This window comes from Pongo pygmaeus, chromosome 10, assembly GCF_028885625.2.
Source record: "Pongo pygmaeus isolate AG05252 chromosome 10, NHGRI_mPonPyg2-v2.0_pri, whole genome shotgun sequence".
In the NCBI taxonomy this organism is placed as follows: Eukaryota; Metazoa; Chordata; class Mammalia; order Primates; family Hominidae; genus Pongo; species Pongo pygmaeus.
In genome coordinates, this window is record NC_072383.2 from 93,416,083 (window position 1) to 93,438,311 (window position 22,229).

General features: G+C 40.4%; 1 protein-coding gene and 1 pseudogene across 3 annotated transcripts in view; one reads left to right on the forward strand and one right to left on the reverse strand.

Moving 5' to 3' along the window:
• NDUFA12 (NADH:ubiquinone oxidoreductase subunit A12) overlaps window positions 1-22,229 on the reverse strand; it is a 41,236-nt gene that overhangs the window by 8,564 nt on the left and 10,443 nt on the right. The window contains exon 4 of one of the 3 annotated variants that reach the window (XM_063646580.1): window positions 5,799-6,378. The exons of the other annotated variants lie outside the window; for them this stretch is intronic. Within the exon in view, the coding sequence (XP_063502650.1) occupies window positions 6,204-6,378 (175 nt within the window). The 3' untranslated portion in view covers window positions 5,799-6,203. Of the gene's footprint in view, window positions 1-5,798; window positions 6,379-22,229 lie in introns of those variants that run through there. 3 annotated transcript variants of the gene reach the window in all.
• On the forward strand, window positions 11,267-11,870 carry LOC129010441 (MOB-like protein phocein; annotated as a pseudogene).

Here is a 22,229-nt window from a genome sequence, read left to right on the forward strand (position 1 = left end):
CCATTTTCCATGATGTGATGATCACATATTGCATGCCTGTATCAAAACATCTCACCCCATAATATATACACCTACTATGTACCCAAAAAATTAAAATTGTTTTTAAAATTGAAAAGTGTATGTCCTAAAACACTATAAACAGGATTAAAGACTATAAGAAACAGGGGAAAATATTTGTAATATACAGAAAAAAGGTTCATCTATCATTACAAATCAGAGAAAGTCAAATATCCAATAGAAAACTGGATAAAAAATATTAAGAGATGTCAACAAAGAAAAAATTATAGTGGCAAACAATGAAGTTTAATCAAGGCAATGCATATTAAGGTATAATTTTTTACTTGCTAAATTGGCAAAGATTTTAAAAAATAAAACCCAGAATCAGTGAACTTAAAGAGAAATCAATACTCATATACTATTGAATATATTTATCCTGAGAATATAAATTGGTATAGCCCTTCTAGAGGGCAATTTGGCAGCAGGTATCAAAAACTTATAAAACATGTATACTCCTGGTGGAACCATTTCCATTTAAGGAAATGAGGATATGAATACTCATGTACAAGGATATTTATCAGAGCTTTATTTATAACAGTGAAAGAATGGAAAGAACAAAACCAAAAATAAATGGAATAGCTCATGGCATATCCATATGATGGAAGACTAAGGCATTATTAACATTTATGCTATAGAGAATATTTTGGCCAGGTATGGTGCCTCACACCTGTAATCCTAGCACTTCTGGAGGCCAGGTGGGAGGATCGCTTGAGGCCATGAATTCGAGACCAGCCCAGGCAACATGAGACCTCATGTCTACAAAAAATGCAAAAATTAGCCAGGCATGGTGGCAGGCACCTGTAGTCCTAGCTACTTGGGAGGCTGAGGCAGGGATCACATTAGCCCAGGAGTTCAAGGCTGCAGAAAGCCATGATCATGCCTGGACAGCGGGGGATCCCATTTCTAAAAAAACAGAAGAGAGAGAGAGACAGAGAATATTTTATGACTTGAGGAAATGTTCACCATATATAAGTTTTAAAAGCAGGTTATTTGCCTAATGTATTTAATACTTATAGATAGCATTTATAAGTCATGGGCACTAATCTATACACTTTACAAATATTAACCTATTTGATCCTTATAACAATTCTAGTGATAAATATTATTATCCAAATATAGTAAGTGAGAAAACCAGGCTGCCAAAAGTTAAAATAACTTGCAAACCCAGGCTACTTCTTCAAAAAGCTCAATTACATTAATAACAAAAACAAAAGAATATATATGCATAAAAATCGAGGAGATAAGAATAATAAACAGTTGTCCCTAGTATCTATGGGGGATTGATTCCAGGACACCCTGTGGATGCCAAAATCCACAAATGATCATTTGTGGATATGCAAATGTAGCATTTGCATATAATTTATGCACAACCTCCTGTATACTTTAAATCATCTCCAGGTTTCTTATAATGCCTAATATGATGTCTGCATATCACTTCATTCATGTGGATTCAACATAATACTCGGCACTCAGCAAATCCAAGTTTTGCTTTTTGGAACTTTGTGAACGTTTTTCTGATATAATTTCCATCTAATGTTGGTTTAATCCATGGATGCAGAACCCACAGATACTGAAGGTCAAATGTATATCAAAATGTTAATCGCAGTGGTTTCTACCAATAGCACTGGTGGGATAACAGGCTATTCTTATTTCTTTTGTTATTTTTTGAATTTTCTATAATGAACATGCTGAGCAGTTCCTCATTCACCAAGAGTAATACATAGTTTATTTCCACATCCCGCATATGGAATTTTCCAACAAGGCATCTTTGTAAAATGTTAGAATCAATATTAAATGAAGCAATGAATACTCAGTGAAATGTGTTAAATAAAAGCTGAGTTTTAAAAATCGAAACAATCTTGTCTTCTGCTTATAATGAACACATTTTAACAGATAAAGGGTATAAAGAAAAGTAACATTCTGTAACTTAAGAGAAACTACCTAATTAATGCAGTTTGTAGTTTCTTAGAACACAGTCTCCTAATATTCTGATTTTTCTGGAGCAGAAAATAAACATTAGGAAGGACTTACTCTGAAGAAAATATTACCTGCCATTGACAGCTAGCAATTTATTTAGAGAAATAATATTTTAAAAGACTATATCAGGCTAGGCACAGTGGCTGTCACATATAATCCCAGTGCTTTGGGAGGCCAAGGTTGGAGGATCACTTGAGGCCAGGAGTTTGACACCTTCTCTCTCAAAAACAAAAACATTAGCTGGGTGTGGTGGCATGCACCTATACTACCAGCTACTCAGGAGGCTGAGGCAGAAGGATGGCTTGAGCCCAGGATTTTGAGGTTGCAGTGAGTTATGATCACGGCACTACGCTTGGCCTGGGTGACAGAGCAAGACCTTGTCTCAAAAAAAAAACACCCCTCCACCCCTGCCCCAAAAAACCCACAAAACTGTAACAAATGAATCAGTGGGTCAAAGTACTAAAAAGGACAGGTTGAAATTGCAATGTAATTCAGAGGTAAATCTAGTTTCAAATTCATTAAAAGCTATAAAGAAGTAGCAGAAGATGCCATTTTTGGATCAGCTAAAGTGAAGAAAACTGATTATCATACCCAAAAAATAATGTTTGTTTCAAGTAAAATGTATATGTACATCCATTCATTCAACAAATATTTATTGCAGAAATACTATGTGGTAGGCACTGTTCCAACATGGTATTTGGGGAAACATACAATAAATTAAATAATATAAAAAAATGTTAAGCAGAGGTAGGTAAGTGCCACCAAGGAAAAAACCAGAGCAGGGGAAGAGTATGGAGTATGAGAAGGAACAGGGCTCTTATAGACTAGATCACCTGAAGAGCCACTGGATGGGCACTTGAATAAAGTGAAGGTGTGTGAGCCATGCCAAATCTGGGGAAACAGCTAGTGCAGAGACTGAGTTGGGAGTATGCTCACTGTTCAAGGAAAAGCAAGAAGGCCAATGTGGCCAAGTCAGAGTCAACAGGGCTGTGACCAGGACAGCGCATGCAGACTGTGATCACATAACGCCTTGCAGACCATGGAAGGAGATGGGGTTTTTACTCTCACTGTGATGGGAAGCCACTGGGTCATTCTGAGGAGAGACTTGATGTGATCTGATTTACATTTAAAAATAGGCGCTCTCATCACTTAGCATGTTGGGAACGCTAGTGCACTGCAAGAATGTTATCAAACCAGTTGGGAGGTGACTGTAGATGTCCAGGCAAGAGATAATTGTGCCTTGGACTAGGGTAACAGTCATAGAGGCAGTGATGAGATGTGGGATATATGGAGAAATGAAAGCAGTATGAACTTGCTAACACACTGGACATTAGAGAATTAGACTGGGGGATGACACTGAAGTTTTGGGCTTGAGTAAACAAGAGTCATTTAAGTGCTTAGGAACATTTTGCTTGATAGGTTAATCTGCCTATGCACTGGTGATTTGAAGAATTGAAAAAAATCAAATATCAAATATGTTCAATTTATAAATGTGACCTAAAATGCTTAAAGAGATGTATTAACTAAATTTGCAAATGGGTATTACTGTTTAGGACAATGTAATCCTTTCCATTAGAGTTTATCAAACATTCATCAAAGAACAAGAGAAAATGATTGTTCCTTATTTTTATGCAAAAAGTAATTCAATTTACTAATCTTTTTATCTATTTATAAATTGAACCTCAAGAATGAAAAACAATTAGGTTTTTAAATTTGTAACTATAATAAATAGTATATTAATTTTAAATCCAAATTGCCCAACAATCCTCTCTAAATACAAAAGCCCCACAGAAACTAAAACACTCGAATTGACACAGTATTTAGTGAGACAGGAAAAATGTCTGTGACATATTAATTGAGGGGAGGGAGAAGCAAGTCAGAAAATGTTGTATACATTATGTGAGAAATGTGTAGGTATATTGTTATTTATAATAATAAGCTTTCTTCTAAAGAAGGTGTGACCAATAAACTACAATCAGTTTTTCACACTGTGGTCTTTAAAAAACATTCCTTTGTGGAGTCCCAGCTACATGGGAGGCTGAGGCAGGGGGGATGCTTGAGCCCAGGAGTTCAAGCCTGTAGTGTGCTATGATTGCACCTGTGAATAGCTCCTGCAATCTATCCTCGGCAACATAGCAAGACCCCACCTCTAAAACAAACATCCCCAAAACATTCTTTCTCTACCCAAAAGCAGACCCTCAAATAGTTGTTGAATCAGTGAATAAAATATTAACAGTATTGCTTCTGGGCCAAAGAATTGTTTCTACCTCATATTAATATTTCTCCGGATTTCCAAATTTTCTATAGCAATTGTATATTCTTATAATCAGAAAAAATCTTTTAATGGTGATTATAAGGGTTGTTTTAATAACATGAAAAATTGCTTATAATATTGATGGAAAAAAGCAAGTAAAATGGAGTATGGTTATGAACACAACTACACAGAAAGGATTAAAAAGGGACCAGGTGAGGTGGCTTACACCTGTAATCCCAGCACTTTGGAAGGCCGAGGCAGGCGGATCACACGAGGCCAGGAGTTTGAGACCAGCCAGGCTAACATGGAGAAACCCCACCCCTATAAAAAAAAATACAAAAATTAGCCGGGTATGGTCATGGGCACCTGTAATCCTAGCTACCCAGGTGGCAGAGGCACAAGAATTGCTTGAACCTGGGAGGTGGAGGATGCAGTGAGCTGAGGTCATGCCACTGCACTCCAGCCTGGGTGACAGAGAGCAAGACCCTGTCTCAAAAAAAAAAAAAGGATTAATGGAACTATGTCCAATATTGACAGTGCATGTCTACTAGGGGCTATGTGGATCACTCTCCTTTGCTAGAATGTTTAAACTTCTGATCTCTCCTCATTTCTTTCAACAACAGATTCTATGTAGATCCAATGAATTTCATATTGCCAAATCACATGGACATTTTTCTGTCATCATCTTCCTCAACCTCTTGGCAACAATCAATACAACGAGGCTTCCCTGGCTGAAATACTCCTCTTTCTTCCCTTTCCTCCTACCTTGCTAGCTACTTACCTTGTTCTTTGCTGGTTTGGCAGGTTTGACCATTGTCCTAAGCTCGATTTGTGTATCCAGCTGTTTACTTGATATATATCTAATCATGTAGATTTCACAACAGGTATCACACACTTACTATGTCCAAAAAGAGGCTTCTGATTCTAATTCTCCACCCCTACCAACCTGCCCTTCTACAAGTCTTCTCATCTCAGTGAATAGTCCCAGCATTATGGTACCAACCACTCAGGCCCCAAACCTATGAATCATCCTTGATTCTTCTCTATCACCTCCATGTAATAGCCCTCACCTGCCACCCTGTTTCTCTACAAAGGCTTCTAGAACACATCATGCCAAATGAAAAACAGCTGACCACCACGATGTTAAGCATCTTAAACAAATTAACCTTTCGAAGGCAAAACCATTTATTAATTTTTCCCTGGCCACAGAAAAATTTTCAGGGACAAAATTATTTTCTGTTAAAAAAAAAAAAAAAGAAACCCTTTACCATACGCTATTATTTTTTAAATGATGTATTTATGTATTACTTCGTAAATTAATTTTAATAAGAAAAATCAATGTACAAGGAGAGACTAGTGTAACTACGCTGAGAAAGACATGTTACTAAGAAATGAACAGAAAGTGCCACCAAGTGGGAAAACGGTATACATGCAATAGAGAAAAATCTAACCAAGCCATGTCTTGCTTTTTTTTTTTAACTTGCTTCAAAGGACTTCAAGGTTCCAATACTCCAAACCACAAAAAGCACATCTTTATTTCTTCTGATACAAGTGAAAACAATAATTTTATACAGCCATGCATGAAATAGCCCAAACTTTCTACTTTTCTACACTAATTCTATATAAACGCTAACTACCATAACAATGAAAATGAAGACTTCTGTGTGTTACTGTATAGACGGTGGCAATTAGATAACTTCAGAATGAAACTGAAAGCAATAAAATTGGCATTGAACAAAATAAAGACAAGAACAAGAGAAAAAAAAAGAAAGAAAAAGTAGTATAGAATAGTACTTGAGCTGGGCATGGTGGTTCACACCTGTAATGTCAACACTTTGGGAGGCCAAGGCAGGTAGATAGCTTGAGCCCAGGAGTTTGAGACCAGCCTAGGCAACATGGCAAAACTCTGTCTCTACTAAATACACACATACATACATACAAACAGTAGCCGGGCATGGTGGCCTGTGCCTGTAGCCCCAGCTACTCCGGGGGCTGAGGCAGGAGGATGGCTTGAGCTCAGGAGGTCGAGGCTGCAGTAAGCCAAGATTGTATCACTGAAATCCAGCCTGGGTGATAGACCGAGACGCTGCCTCAAAATAAAATAAAATGTTATTTGTTATCTACTTAAATACTTTCAGAGTATTCTACTCAATCAAATTAAATTCCTGAAGAAGAAATTAATATCTTGTTGCTGATCCCATAAGAGAATAAAACATATAGGAAAATGAAGGTACTGTAAAAAAAGACACTAAATTAGAACACAGTATTAGTACTAGTATTCATTAAGTGCCTATAACCTACAAGAGAACAAAGACCATACATATTTCACTCACCACTGTGAATATATAAACCCATCAAGGCCTGACATATAGGGGGGTGCTCAATATATATTTGCTGAATGAATCAAGTTTGTAAGCAGACTGTGTTAGGTTCTAGGCAATCCCTGTTTCTTATTTTCAAGGCACGTGTAGCTCAACTGCCCATCCGAGAAGTTTGTACCACCATCTTTTGTTTTTGTACTGGTGGACTTAGCAGCCTTTACTGGTGGCTGGTAGATTCAAAGAAGTGAAGGCCTTTAGACCAGAGAGATAAAATGAGCTCAATTTTCCACAAGATTTCTACTGTTTCCCATAAGATTAAAGAACATTAAATGAAACAGAGAAGCTGACTAAAATTCTATCAAAAACACTAATGTCTCTAAGGAAAATCTTGCCCTAGGTGAGATTATGCAGCTACTGAACAGACTCATAAGACTATCATAGGCCACACTTGGCACCTGAGAACTCAGGACAGAGGACAGGAATCACAGCTTGCCAGCTGGGCAGCATCAGATGTTCCTCTCCCTGGGAGTCTGTGCAGTTGTTCATGCAAGTGACAGCTCACCCAGCCGTCCAGAAGCTATTTTTTCTTTTTTTTTTTTTGAGACGCAGTCTCTCTGTTGCCCAGGCTGGAGTGCAGTGGTGTGATCTCGGCTCACTGCAAGCTCCGCTTCCCAGGTTCACGCCAGTCTCCTGCCTCAGCCTCCTGAGTAGCTGGGACTACAGGCGCCTGCCACTAGGCCTGGCTAATTTTTTTTTGTAGTTTTAGTGGAGACGAGGTTTCACTGTGTTAGCCAAGATGGTCTCGATCTCCTGACCTTCGTGATCTGCCGGCTTTGGCCTCCCAAAATGCTGTGTGTGAGCCACTGTGCCCAGCCCAGAAGCTATTTTCTTTAACTCCCTAGATGACACAGCTCAGTCTCAAGGGAGATGAGAGCATCATGAGGCAGGTGCAGGAGCTGCCCTAACTTCAAAGCTTTATGCTCCACCAGAGCCAACGTCTCTAATAACTCCAAAGGCATAGCTTCAGGATTCGCTTTCCTACAGGGTCATGCCAGTTCTAAGAGCAGCAGCACTCACCAGGCATTTCTAATTCCTCTCAATCCAGAGGCAATTTCCCAATCAGAAGTCGATTTTATATTGCAATACTGTTAATACAATTTTATCTGGTTTCCAGGATAACAGAGCTAGGCATTTAACTGAAGGTCATATTCTCCTAACTCTTAATTTATAAAGTTAAGTTGAATACTACACTAGATAAAATCAAACCAAAATCCTATCTCCAGCACCAATTTTTATCCTAACCAACAGGCTAGTTTTCAACTATCTACTCACCTTCTCACATGGTCGTCTATTTAGCTTCTCATACTAAATGTAGACTACCTCTTCTAAACCTGCTCCCCCTACTCCACTCTTCTCTATCTCAGTAACTGTACCTCCAGCAGTTCAGGCCAAAAATCTTGAAGTCATCCTTGACTGTTTTTTCTCTCAAAAGCCAGTCAGCAAATCCTGCTGACCCCATCTTACTTGGCACCCTCTAAGAGGGCCTCCAATGATCACTGCCTCCTGGTATTCACACCCTTGTATAATACCCTCATCTTAAGTGTGGCTGGACTAATTGACTTGCTTCTAATAAATAGAGAGCTGAAGTATGGGATATCACTTCCTAGATGAGGTTTAAAAAGACTGTGCCTTCCACCTTGGTCTGGGGAAGCCAGATGCCATGTCAAGAGGTGGCCTGTGCAGAGGTCTACTGAGTGAGCTGGGGAGCAAATCTTCTGAGGTCTGTCTACAGCCACATGAGTAAGTGTGGCAGTGGGTCCTTCCCAAGTCAAACCTTGAGAGCACAACAGCCTCAGAGAAGATCTCAATTGTAACCTTGTGAGACTCTGAGCCTGAGGCACCCAGCTAAGCTACACTCAAATTGCTGTGAGATAACATTTACTGTCTTAAGCTAAGTTTGGGATAACTTGTTCCACAGTATAGACAACTAATACGATCCCAAATCTCACAACCTGCATCACTAGCACCCTAGTCCAACCCCATCAACAGCCTAGGCCATGACTTACAGCAGCTTCTTAAGTGAGTAGCCTGCTTCCACACTTGCCTTGCCCCCTTCCTTTATTCTTCACAGCAACCACAGAGATGCTTTAAAAATGTAAATCAGAGTGCAAAAGTCATTAAGTGGGCCTGAGGAATGTAGACATCTGCACTTGGTATGTGAGGGAGAATGTTGCGGTAGCCCAGCAAGATGTGTCAGAGCCTTTGTGGGGAGAAGGGCCTGTCCACACAAGGAGAGGGGAGGGTGGCAAGCTGGTTTGGGGTGCTGGAGGCAAACTGGGGTAAGGAGGAAGTCCAGTGGGGGAGGGGGGATCAGAGGGCAGCAATGGGAACTTAGTTACAGTGGAATTGATCAAATAACTATATTAAGAAAAAAACCAGCTATAAATGTGGAAAGGGAGAAAACTGGAGTGTAACCTGTAGTGCTGGACTGCTGTCAGTGGTACTGGTGGGGACACACAATCATTACACAGGTTTCCTAGCTTGTCCACTGAGAAGGCCTGGGAGCACTGACATTCCAATAATGATGAGCACATCTGACATTCATTCATATCTTAGTTTCTAATACCACTCTCCACTAAAAAACAAGCCAACGGCCGGGTGTGGTGGCTCATGCCTGTAATCCCAGCACTTTGGGAGGCCGAGGTGGGTCAATCACCTGAGGTTGGGAGTTCGAGACCAGCCTGACCAACATGGAGAAACCCTGTCTCTACTAAAAATACAAAATTAGCCAGGCATGGTGGCACATGCCTGTAATTCCAGCTACTCAAGAGGCTGACACAGGAGAATCGCTTGAACCCGGAGGCGGAGGTTGTGGTTGAGCTGAGACTGCGCCATTGCACTCCAGCCTGGGCAGTAAGAGTAAAACTCCGTCTCCAAAAACAAAAAACAAACAAAAAAAAGCAAACAAACACAGGGCTCCTCAGAGAAATGGCTGTCTCCAAGGCTGGAACAGAGAAACTCTAAGACGAACCTGGAACACCTCATGTCAGAAAGTAAGAAGGTGCTCCAAGAATGACGAAGACATTTCAAAAGGACCCCCCTCTAATGCTAACAGCCTAAAAAACAAAAAACAAAAAACATAAAATCCATATATATATATATATTTGGAATTCAAAAAACTCACCATCCTGGCCAACATGGTGAAACCCCAACTCTATTAAAAATACAAAAATTAGCTGGGCGTGGTAGCGCATGCCTGTAATCCCAGCTACTCGGGCAGCTGAGGCAGGAGAATCGCTTGAACCTGGGAAGTGGGGGTTGCAGTGAGTCAAGATCGCACCACTGCACTCCAGCCTGGCAACAGAGTGAGACTGCCTCTCTAAGATAAGATAAGATAAGACAAGATCAGATCAGATAAGATAAGACAAGACAGGAAAAGGTAACATAATATGACATAGCATAACACAAAATAAAGGCAAAGTGGCTGGGCATGGTGGCTCATGCCTGTAATCCCAGCATTTTGATAGGCCAAGGTGGGAGGATTATTTGAGGCCAGGAGTTACAGACCTGCCTGGGTAACATAGGGAGACTGTGTTTTTATAAAAAATAATTTTAAAATTAGTCGGGCGTGGTGGCACATGGCTGCAGTTCCAGCTACTTAGGAGGCTGAGGTGGAAGGATTGCTCGAGCCCAGGAGGTCAGGGCTGCAGTGAGCCATGGTCACACCACTACACTTTAGCCTGGGCAACATAGCAAGATCCTATCTTTAAAAAAAGCAGTTGGTAGGCCGGGCACAGTGGCTCACGCCTGTAATCCCAGCACTTTGGGAGGCCAAGGCGGGTGGATCACAAGGTCAGGAGATCAAGACCATCATGGCTAACACGGTGAAACCCCGTCTCTACTAAAAAAATACAAAAAATTTAGCTGGGCATGGTGGTCGGCGCCTGTAGTCCCAGCTACTCGGGAGGCTGAGGCAGGAGAATGACGTGAACCCAGGAGGTGGAGCTTGCAGTGAGCCGAGATCGTGCCCCTGCACTCCAGCCTGGGTGACAGAGCAAGAGTCTGTCTCAAAAAAAAAAAAAAGGACAAGAAAAGGGAAAAAGGGAACCTGTATATTGTTGGTGGGAACGTAAATCAATATAGCACTATGGAAAACAGCATGGAGGTTCCTCAGAAAACTAAAAATAGAATTACCACATGATTCAGCAATCTCACTTCTGGGTATATATCCAAAGGAATTATACCCAGAAGATTCCTGAATTATGCTGAAGAGATACCTGCACTCCCATGTTCACTGCAGCATTTTTCACAAAGCTAAGATAAAGAAGCAATCTAGGTGTCTATCATTGGATGAATGGATAAACAAAATGTGGCATATGTACGCAATAGAATACTATTCAGCCTTAAAAAAAGAGAGAAATTCTGTCATTTGGACATCATGAATGAATCTGGAAGACATTATGCTAAGTAAAATTAGCCAGGCACAGCAAGATAAATACTGCATGATCCCACTTATAATGTAGAATCTTAAAAAATTGAACTTATAGAAGTAGAGACATCCAGGTACCAACCCTAGCTGCCCAGACACGGGCACCATGGTCATGGTAGAGGGGACAGCAGTGCTGAGGTAGAACAGACTGGGACCAAGGCACAAGATTTCTATAACTGGCCTGATGAATCCTTTGAGACAATGGGACAGTACACTTGTGGTTCAGCAGTACATTCAACAGAACATAAGAGCAGATTGCTCCAATATTGACAAAATTCTTGAACCACCTGAAGGCCAAGATGAAACTGCATGGAGTATGAACATTTAAAGCAATTCTGCCTTGAGCTAAGTGGACTTGATGTCAAACTTCGGAGTGAATGCCATCCAGATACTTGTACTCAAATGACAGCAAGTGAACAATGGATTTGTCTTTGTGCAACTCATAAAACAAGAGTGCCCTGCTATTGACTACACTAGACACACATTTGATGGTGCTGTGTCTTCTGAATAGCAACATTTTCCCGGCAAGGTTAGTATAAAGGAATCATTGGTAGCAAAACTAGGATCAGCATGCCATAGGATTTACATAATATTTTCACATGCTTATTTTCATCACTGGCAAATTTTTGATGAATATGAAAATGAAACATTTTTGTGTCATCGGTTTACTAACTTTGTGCTGAAGTATAATTTGATGTCCAAGGATAACCTGAGTGTACCAATTTTAGAAGAGGAAGCTCAGAATTCAGTTTCTAGGGAAAGTGAAGCATGAAGGGAATTATACAGAAAAATGTACTGATCACATAATTAACATTAATTATGTGCTGTATATATCATTTTAGACACATCAATCATGTGTCCATATTACAGTTTCTTTGTTTAGTATAGGTTTTGGTATGCTGTGTCTTTTATTAATAAAATGGGAATGACTTTTTAAGTTATTCATAAGCTGTATATTCCCCAGTTTGGCACTCATGGGTTTTCAATAAGATTAGGGCCAGGTGCGGTGGCTCATGTCTGTAATCCCAGCACTTTGGGAGGCCAAGGCAGGTGGATCATTTGAGCTCAGGAGTTCGAGACCAGACTGAGAAACACGGCGAAACCCTGTCTCTATGAACAATACAAAAAATTAGCCAAGCATGGTTGTGCAGGCCTGTGGTCCCAGCTACTTAGGAGGCTGAGGCAGGAGAATCACTTGAGCCCAGGAGGCAGAGGTTGCAGTGAGCTGAGATCACACCACTGCACTCTATTCTGGGCAACAGAGAGAGACTCTGTCTCAAAAAAAACAAATAAAAATAAAAAATAAATAAGATTAGTATTATCTGTTTACAATGCCTGTTAATAAAAGAATTTACAGTTTGTAAAACTGCTGCTAAATAATCACTGGATCACAATCCTTATCAAACAAATTCACCTATAAAAAATGAGTGAGCTTGAGGTTTTGTATAAGCCATATACTAAACAGGTGGTGATGTTTTCCTTTGGTTTTACCTCTGAGTTTAGATATTCTAGAAACTTCTGTAGTATACAGTTCCATCTTACCTGTTAACTTTCCCAAAATGAGATTAAAGTGTTATAAAATTCTGTTTAGTTTTTAATATGCATGTGATTATGTGTATACCTAAATATAAATGCAAATGAAGCATTAATATTTAAATAATCTTACTATGCTACATAAAGTACATACTAGGCTAGCATACTCGGAAAGGATTTATCTTTCTGCAACAGTGGACTGTTACATACAAGATGATGATAATGGTAAGGCAAATAAATGATGTTCCCACTGGAAACCTGCCCTGCCTGCCACTTCTCCTTTTCCTTAACCCTCTTCTCAAACTACTTTAGCTGAGAAGCTTTTCACCAGACTGTGATTTAGTGATAGATTATACCTATTTATATTCGTATTAACTGCTTACCAATTATATCCCATGTTAGCAATTACATTACACTACAAGAACAATGTATTGGCATAGGCTCTTGCTTATCTTTGTTCTGCAAAAATTGTTCTAACTACTTAGAAAACAGTCTTTAAAATAGTTTCTCTTCCTGTCAGTAGTATTAGTCTTTTCATCTAACCATCTAGGCAGCATTAAATACAGTTGAAGAAATATTTTAGTATTTATTTTATATACCCTGTCCACAAAGTTTGTTTGAATTATACGCACATGTGAGATTATCTTCAATAATTCACAGGTTCTGAGGGTGTTGGTAAGTGGCCACACATTTTTTGGACTTTGGTATAATTAAGGATCTTAAGAAGGATTCAAGTACAGGTTTAACAATCTTATAATCTATTGAATGCCATTTCTGATAAAGCACTGGAGGTCTTATTGCCAGATTGATTGTAAGGAGGCACTAAAGGTGAAAAAACTATGCACGTTGTGACGAAAGTATTTAAATCCATCTTTTGAACAAATTTAACACGAGGAAATGCTTTTTCATTTAAAACGGTTATTTTGAAATGAAGATGAAAATGTATTCATCTTCACTGTTTTTTCAAATTTAAGGGAATAATTTATACCATATTAGACAAGAATGTACAGCAAAAATGTGGGACACAGCAGTATACAAAGAGTGTATATATATGTTTTATACCTTTCCAAGCTGCCAGTCTTTTAGGCTTTGAATATAGCCAGCAGCCCCCATCATTGCTGTACCCCAACCCACAACTATCTTATAAAAAGTTTTATGTTCACAGTGAAAGGAATGTTGACTTTCAAATTACATATTTATATTAATGTCACTATAAACCAATGGGAATAGTAATTTTTAAACAAGCTTGCTAAACATTGGGACTAAACTGTTAAGTTAATAAATTATATGTAGCCATGTAGCTGTTCTCTCTAGACAGTGTCTCTCAATAGGTTTCTACCACTTGACTAATTTCTTAGTGAATTTTTTTTTTTTTTTTTTTTTGAGATGGAGTCTCACACTGTCACCCGGCATGGAGTGCAATGGCATGATCTCGGCTCACTGCAACCTCCACCTCCTCGGTTCAAGCAATTCTCCTGCCTCCGCCTCCCAAGTAGCTGGGATTACAGGCGCCCATCACCACGCCCAGCTAATTTTTTGTATTTTTAGTAGAGGCAGAGTTTCACTATGTTAGCCAGGCTGGTCTCAAACTCCTGATCTCAGGTGATCCACCCGCCTCGGCCTTCCAAAGTGCTGGAATTACATGTGTGAGCCACCATGCCCGGCCTCTTAGTGAATATTTAAACAAAGGTAGTGACTGGGATTGGTGATCTGGCTAAGTATTTTGAAACATGTTTTGAAAAATATGGCTTAGTGTTAATAGGGAAATAGAATATGAGTTTTTTTCTTATTCATTCCATCTTCCTTGGACTGTGTATTTAAAATTGATCAGTTAAATCTCCAAAAGAAAACATCAGGCTGGCTGCAGTGGCTCACACCTGTAATCCCAACATTTTGGGAGGCCAATGCAGGAGGATTGCTTGGGATCAGGAATTTGAGACCAGACTGTGCAACATAGCGAGACCTTGCCTCTACTAAAAATAAAAATAGGCCAGGCACGGTGGTTCACACCTGTAATCCCAGCACTCTGGGAGGCCGAGGCGGGCAGATCACCTGAGGTCAGGAATTCGAGACCAGCCTGGCCAACATGGCGAAACCCTGTCTCTACCAAAAATACAAAAGTTAGGTGGGCGTGGTGGTGCACACGTGTAATCCTAGCTACTCCGCAGGCTGAGGCAGGAGAATCGCTTAAACCCGGGAGGCAGAGGTTGCAGTGAGCTAGGATCACGTCACTGCACCCCAGTCTGGGTGACAAGAGGGTAACTCTGTCTCTAAATAAATAAATAAATAAATAAATAAATAAATAAATAAATAAATAAGCTAGTCCCAGCTACTCAGGAGGCTGAGGTTGGAAGATCGCTTGAGCACAGTATATTGAAGCTGTAGTGGGCTATTAATGTGCCACTGAACTCCAGCGTGGGAGACAGAACAAGACCCTGTCTTCAAAAGAAGAAAAAAAAACAAGCAGAGTAGAATGGTGGTTACCAGGGGCAGGAGGAGTGGAAAGAGGAAATGTTGATAAAAGAGTACAAAATTTCAGTTAGGAGGAATAAGCTTTAGTGCTCTACTGCACAGAATGGTGACTGTAATAAATAATAATTCACTGTATATTTGGAAATTGCTAAAATAATTTTAAATGTTTTTACCACAAAAAAATGGTAGGTATGTGAGGTAATTGATTTATTAATTGGCTTGATTTAATCATTCCACAATGTAAACATGTATCAAAACATCATATCGTACCCCACAAATATATACAATTATTATTTGTCTATTAAAAATAAAATTTTAGCCTGGGCAACATAGTGAGACCCCATCTCCTAAAAAAAAACCAGCAGGTTGTGGTGATGCACCCCTGTAGTCCCAGCTACTTGGGAGGCTGAGGCAGGAGGATGGCTTAAGCCCAGGAGGTTGAGGCTGCAGTGAGCTGTGAAAGCACCACTGCACTCGGCCTGGGCGACAGAGTGAGACCCTGTCTCAAATAAAATATTTTTAAACACTGAGAACCCCTCCCCTCTAAAAACCTCCAAAGAACTCCAAATGTAGCTTGAATGGGTTCCAACTAGTCAAATTGAGCCCAATTTGAACAATAAAAGAACCATTTATAGCAATGGATTATAACCCATTAATTAAAATAGAAGTTGATACAGATACAAATAATGAATTAAAGCTTTGATGAGTAAGGGGATACTTATATAACCCCAAAGTGTCTCCCCACAAAATGCTAATTAATTTCAAAGGGAAAATTAGTAACTTTAGAATGGAGAAAACCGGCAGACCCCTTAATCATGTGATAGAGGTTTTCATTAATAATAGGACAAAAACAAATCAGCTGCTACTTAATAGAGTGCAACAAGAAAAACATGGCTTCAGTGACAGGAATGTCACAGAAGCATAGCCTGAACCTAGTCATGAGGAAACATTCAACAAACTCACTGAGGGACCTTCAACAATATAACTGTCAAGTAATTTTCAAAAGCGTCAAGGTCATGAAAATCACGGAAAAGCTGAGGAACCAATCGAGTGTGAAGGAGACTAAAGAACTTGAGATCCAGATGAAATGTGTGACTGGATCTCTCTATAAACAGCACTGTTGGGACAACTGACGAAACCTGAGTGGCTGAAGTTCAGAACACGCTGCTCCAAAATATGCAGCTCCGGCATATTGACTATGCTGAGTTAAAGGCACTTGAAAAACAGCAGGCATGGCTGGGCGTGGTGGCTCATGCCTGTAATCTCAGCACTTTGGGAGGCCGAGGTAGGCAGATCACTTAAGGCCAGGAGTTCAAGACCAGCCTAGCCAACATGGTGAAACCCTGTCTCTACTAAAAATACAAAAATTAGCCAGGTGTAGTGGCACACGCCTGTAATCCCACCTACTTGGGAGGCTGAGATAGGAGGATCACTTGAGCCCAGGAGGTCGAGGCTGCAGACTATACCACTGCACTCCAGCCTGGGTGACAGAGCAGGACCTTGTCTCAAAAAAAAAAAAAAGGTAAAGAAAAACAGCAGGCACAAGAATAATGTGGCCTTTTTCTTTCTGAAAGCAGGAGAAAAAATTCCCACATCAAAGATGTCCTCCCTATACCAGAAGGAAACTATCATTCTACATCAAGGACAGGAAATTGAGGTCAAGGGAAATCTGCACAAACTTTGTCAAATTAACTTTTATCTTCTTAGTCACTTCTCCACCCAATTAACCTACTCAAGCCCAAGTCCCTTTGTCTTCTCATTTTCAGTGTTCTACTCCTTGTCCAATTCAGTATCTAAGTGCTCAACATGAACTGCATCTTTGGGTCTTCATCCCTTATGAGGGCTCCATGTCATGGAACTCTTATATTAAATACATTTGTATGCTATTCTCCTGTTAACAGTCTTTAATTCTCAAGCCCAGCCAAAAAGCCCTAAGAGGACAAGGGTAAAATTTTACCTCCCTTTCATAGTGTATCTTTGTTACTCTCCTGATATTTATTGTTATATTGTGGTTATGTAGGACAATGTTCTTGTTTGCAGGAAGTACACACTAAAGTATTCAGGAGTGATGGGGCATCAATTTGGCAACTTACTTTTATTAAAATATTTGTAATGATTCTGAAAGTTTGGGATTATTCCAAATGTTAAAAAACTGTAAATCAGATCACACCCTATCTTACCTTCCAGTGACTTCCAAATAAATTCAGACAAAAAGCCAAAGTATGTACCATGGCTTACTGAAAGATTCTCCCTGAGGCCTGAAAGCTTGAAGAGATGAATAACTCCTCCCTTCTCAGGCCCAGTCCCAAGGCTCAAGGCTACTTGGGCCAGCAGCGTGGGTCAGCAAGACAGCAGAAGCAGGAAGAAAGCTGGCCGAAAGACACATACCCCCTTGAAGATCGAGGGGCAGGCCGTCCAGGTACTACGTAGCAGTTACATGAGACTAAGACACTTCCTGTTTACAGGAGACTATAAAACCCCTGCCCCATCCTCATTTGGTGCTAACGCCATTTTAGGCATCAGCCCGCCTGCACCCAGGCGCTCATTAAAACGGTGTGTTGCTCCACACTGCCATGTTGTCTGCTGGTGCACTCTCGGGGTTTAAGCCAATACAAGAACCTTTCATCTTACAAGATCTACATGATTTGGGCCCTAGCTATTTCTCCTACCTCGTTTCTTAACATCTTCCCCTCACTCATTCCATTCCAGCCAAACTGGCCATACTGCTGTTCTTTGAACAGACCAAGCAATACATCTGAAACATACAGCCTTTGCACCTGTGGTTCCCTCTGCCTGGAACGCTTTCTCCCCGCCTTCTACGTCTTTCCTCAAATGTCACTTTCTCAAAGAAGCTTTCTCTAACTCCTGTATAAAACAGCCACCTGACCCTTCCATTGCTCTTGATTGCCCTGTGAGGCCCAGCTTCATATTATCTTCCTTGCATTTATCATTACCACAAATATATAAAGGATGTTTTTCTGCCTTCCCCTATGAAAATAAGGACCTTGTTTTAGTCACTGCTTTACCCCAGGTTCTTGGCACCTGGTAGGTACTAAATAGTTATTTGAATAGGGATGATAAATTGTATCTGTACAATTACTCTCTACATGTGATAATACCTAGCTCTCTAATTAGAGATATATCAACCCAACATCAAATTTATTCATGAATCAAAGGTAAGAATCCACAGATTTAGAGTTCCACAGTGTGTCACGGTCAACAAAGAGGGGTTTGAGAAACAAACAGCTAAGCTTGTTCAACACCATTTCTCCCTAAAAAGATTGATCACAAGCCGTGAAGTTTCCCATACAAACAAGGGTCATCAAAGGTACTCAGACTTTAGGATGCTCCTCTCCACAAAGAAATGCAGCTTTGAATCCTCACTTGCCCTCAGGCACCTGCTGGAGTGATCTACAGCTCTTAGCTTCATTTTCATGTGGTCTCAGATCAAATAAAAGGACTTGCTCCACTGAATAGAACTTTTATCTTTTCAGGTTTTTACTATTTTATAACTTTAAACATAATTAATCGCACATAATTGAAATCACACCACTACCCCTTATCTCCCAAAATGTGGCCCCTGAGCACCAACGTTAGATGAACATTTTGAAGCAGATAGATGTCAATCTGAGTAAGACAGCTCACATGCCTTCCATAGCCTCCCAGAACGAATTCCACCCAAGAAACAATCTCTCAGGCAAACAAAAACCAGGACATCTCAGCTCCTAAAGCCTGAATTCCACGTTGACACCTTGGTCTCAGATAGTCCTCCTAACATATAGAATGCCCCTTTGGAGAAGGTTGATGGTTCTAAACCTAAAACCAAAGCTCAATGCATGCTGGGCTTAATACCTAGGTGATGGGATGATCTGTGCACCAAACCACCATGGCACACGTTTACCTATGTCAGCTTGCACATCCTGCACATGTACCCTGGAGCTTAGAGTAAAAGTTGAAGGAAAAAAATAAAGAGACATAGAATGTGAAAAAAAAAAAAAAAAAACCCCACAGCTCCTTAGACCTTAACAGAACCACAGGTTATTATTTCCCACTAAAAAGAGTGCAACAGCAATCCCCAAATGATGTAGCATGAGAAAGCTCCTAATCAGTGCTGCTTTCTCATGTTAAGAACCAATGAGCTTTTTTATTCAGAGACAGGGTTTCACTCTGTCGCCCAAGCTGCAGTACAGTGGTGCAATCATACCTCCTTGCAACGTCAAACCCCTGGGCTCAAGGGATTCTCCCACCTCAGCCTCCCAAGTAGCTGGAACTACAGGCACGTACAACCATGCCTGGCTAATTTTCTAAAACTTTTTTTATTTATAGAGATGAGGCCTTGTTATGTTGCCCAGGCTGGTCTCAAACTTCTGGCCTCCAGCGAGCCTCATGACTCAGCCTTCCAAAGTGCTGGGACTACAGGTATGAGCCACCACACCAAGCCCCAGTGAGCTTTTAAAGACACTATCCATTATCATATTCTTCAAATCACATCACTGACACAGTCAGTGCTCACAATTAGTCCAAGTAGTAGAACAGGGGTTGAAATCTGGTTATAGCTCAGCAAAAATGTACAGTACCAATATGTTTTGCTTAGCTCACAGTATTTGAAAAACAAACCGTTCTGTCCAATCGAGTAGCCTATTTATCTTAAATAAAAATTTTAAAATGTCCTCAGTTGCTTTATCCACATTTTAAAGTGCTCTAGAAAGGCCAGGTGTGGTGGCTCATGCCTGTAATCCCAGCATTTTGGGAGGCAGAGGTTGGCGAATCATTTGAGTCCAGGAGTTTGAGATCAGCCTGAGCAACATAGCGAAACCTCATCTGTACTAAAAACACAAAAAAATTAGCTGGGCATGGTGCCATATGCCTGTAGTCCCAGCTACTCAGGGGGCTGAGGCAGGAGGATCACTTGAGCCCAGGAGGTCGAGACTGATTGTGCCATTGCACTCCAGCCTGGGCAATAGAGTGTCACCCTGTTTCAAAATAATAAAATAATAATAATAATAATAATAATAATAATAATAATAATAATAATAATAAAGTGTTCTGGGCCACATGTGGCAAGTGGTTACCCTATTGGACAGGGCAGATAAAGAACACTTCCGTCATTGTGAAAAGTTCTGCTAGATAATGCTGTATTTAAAATGTCAAATATTTTAAAAAATTAATTGAAAAAAAAAAAACAAAAAGCAAGAACTGGCCCGGTGCAGTGGCTCATGCTTGTAATCCCTACACTTCGAGAGGCCAAAGTGGGTGGATCACTTGGGGCCAGGAGTTCGAGACTAGCCTGGCCAACATGGTGAAACCTGTCTGTAGTAAAAGTACAAAAATTAGCCAGGCATGGTGGCAGGCACCTGTAGTCCCAGCTACTTGAGAGGCTGAGGCGGGAGAATTGCTTGAACAGCCTGGGAGGCGGAGGTTGCAGTGAGCCAAGATGGTGCCACTGCACTCCAGCCTGGGCAACAGAGTGAGACACTATCTCAAAAAAAAAAAAAAAAAAGCAAGAAAAAACAAGAAGTCTCACAAATAAATACAGATGTCCACCTTTGAAAAATCATCCAGAAACTCTTCGCAGAATTCTCACCTGATGGAACTGCAGATTGCTGAATAAGCCTGTTGCCCTCTTTGACAAGTCTGTACTTTTCAGTTCACTGCAGTCTCCACTACGTCCTATTGTTTCATAGCTGCACTTCACTCACTTATGTCACATATCTGGGTTTCCAAGTGACTCTTTAGAACAGAGGCAAATACACTGAGATTATCCCACTTTCTACTGAAGACAGCCCCAAACTAGCTCTGATGATCAAATTCAATTAAAATAAAATGTCACAGCCCACCAGATATACTTATTTCTGGTTTTTGGGTGAAATTTTCTAGACCACTGGAAAGGATCTCCAGAGTTTAATTGTATATCAACTGTATGGTATTATTTCAGCAATCTATGAAACAGATATAAGTACTTTACTTTGAAATACTTCATGCAAAATTTGGTAATTCAAGTGAGCATTTAGAATTTCACTTCAAAATATGTGTATTATAAAGTCATACAAGTTTTAGAGACCTAAGGAATTTTAGGGCTCTCATTTTACAGACAATGAAACTAAGCCCCAGAGAGGTTAAGGAACTTGCTTAAAGTCAAATTGCCAGATAAGATTACAGCCAAAGTTCTTCTCACCTTTCGCTTCACCCAGACAGGCGGTACTATGGCGTATTGTTTTTCCAAGACAGCCACACCATTATACATCCCAATATATACTGTGATGTTGACATACCTCCAACAAGAGGTAGGTTCATGTTTTATCATGTAGAACTTGGGTGGAGCTTTCTAACTGCCTCAATCAATGGAATATGAAAGTGACACTGGACAATCTGCAGGACTAAGTTAGATAAGGCAATATGGTTCCTGCCTAGCTCACTCTCTCAGAGCACTTGCCTGTGTCAGCCCAGGCAACATGAAGGTGTTCCAACCCACAGGCCCAGCTATACCCCCAGCTGACAGCCAGCAATAAATGCCAGATACTAAGTGAACAAGTTTTCAGATGATTCCAGTGTCCAGACTTGGAGTCTTCCAGCTGAGGCTCCAGACATCTAGGAGCACAGACTAGCCACCCTCGTTTTATCTTGTCTGAACTCCTGACCCAAAAAAAAAACTATGGAGAGAGAAATAGTTGTTGTTTTAAGCCACTAAATTTAAGGGTAACTTATTATGTACTCAATGTAAGTAGGATAGATACTTTCAGAAGAACACCACTGACTGCCTTATAGAGAGATATTCAATAAATATTTTTGTAATGAAATAAATATTGCCAAGTTAAATAAAATAAAATGAACCAGGCATGGTGGCTCGTGCTTATAATCTCAGCTACTTGGAAGGCTGAGGTGAGAGGATTGCTTGAGCCCAGGAGTTCCAGCCTGGGCAACATAGCAAGATCCCATTTCAACTAAAAAAAATAAATAAAAGCTGGGCATGGTGGCTCATACCTGTAATCCCAGCACTTTGGGAGGCCGAGGTGGGTGGATCACCTGAGCCTAGGAGTTTGAGGCCAGCCTGGGCAACATGGCAAAATCGCATTTCTATAAAAAATACAAAAATTAGGCCGAGTGCAGTGGCTCATGCCTGTAATCC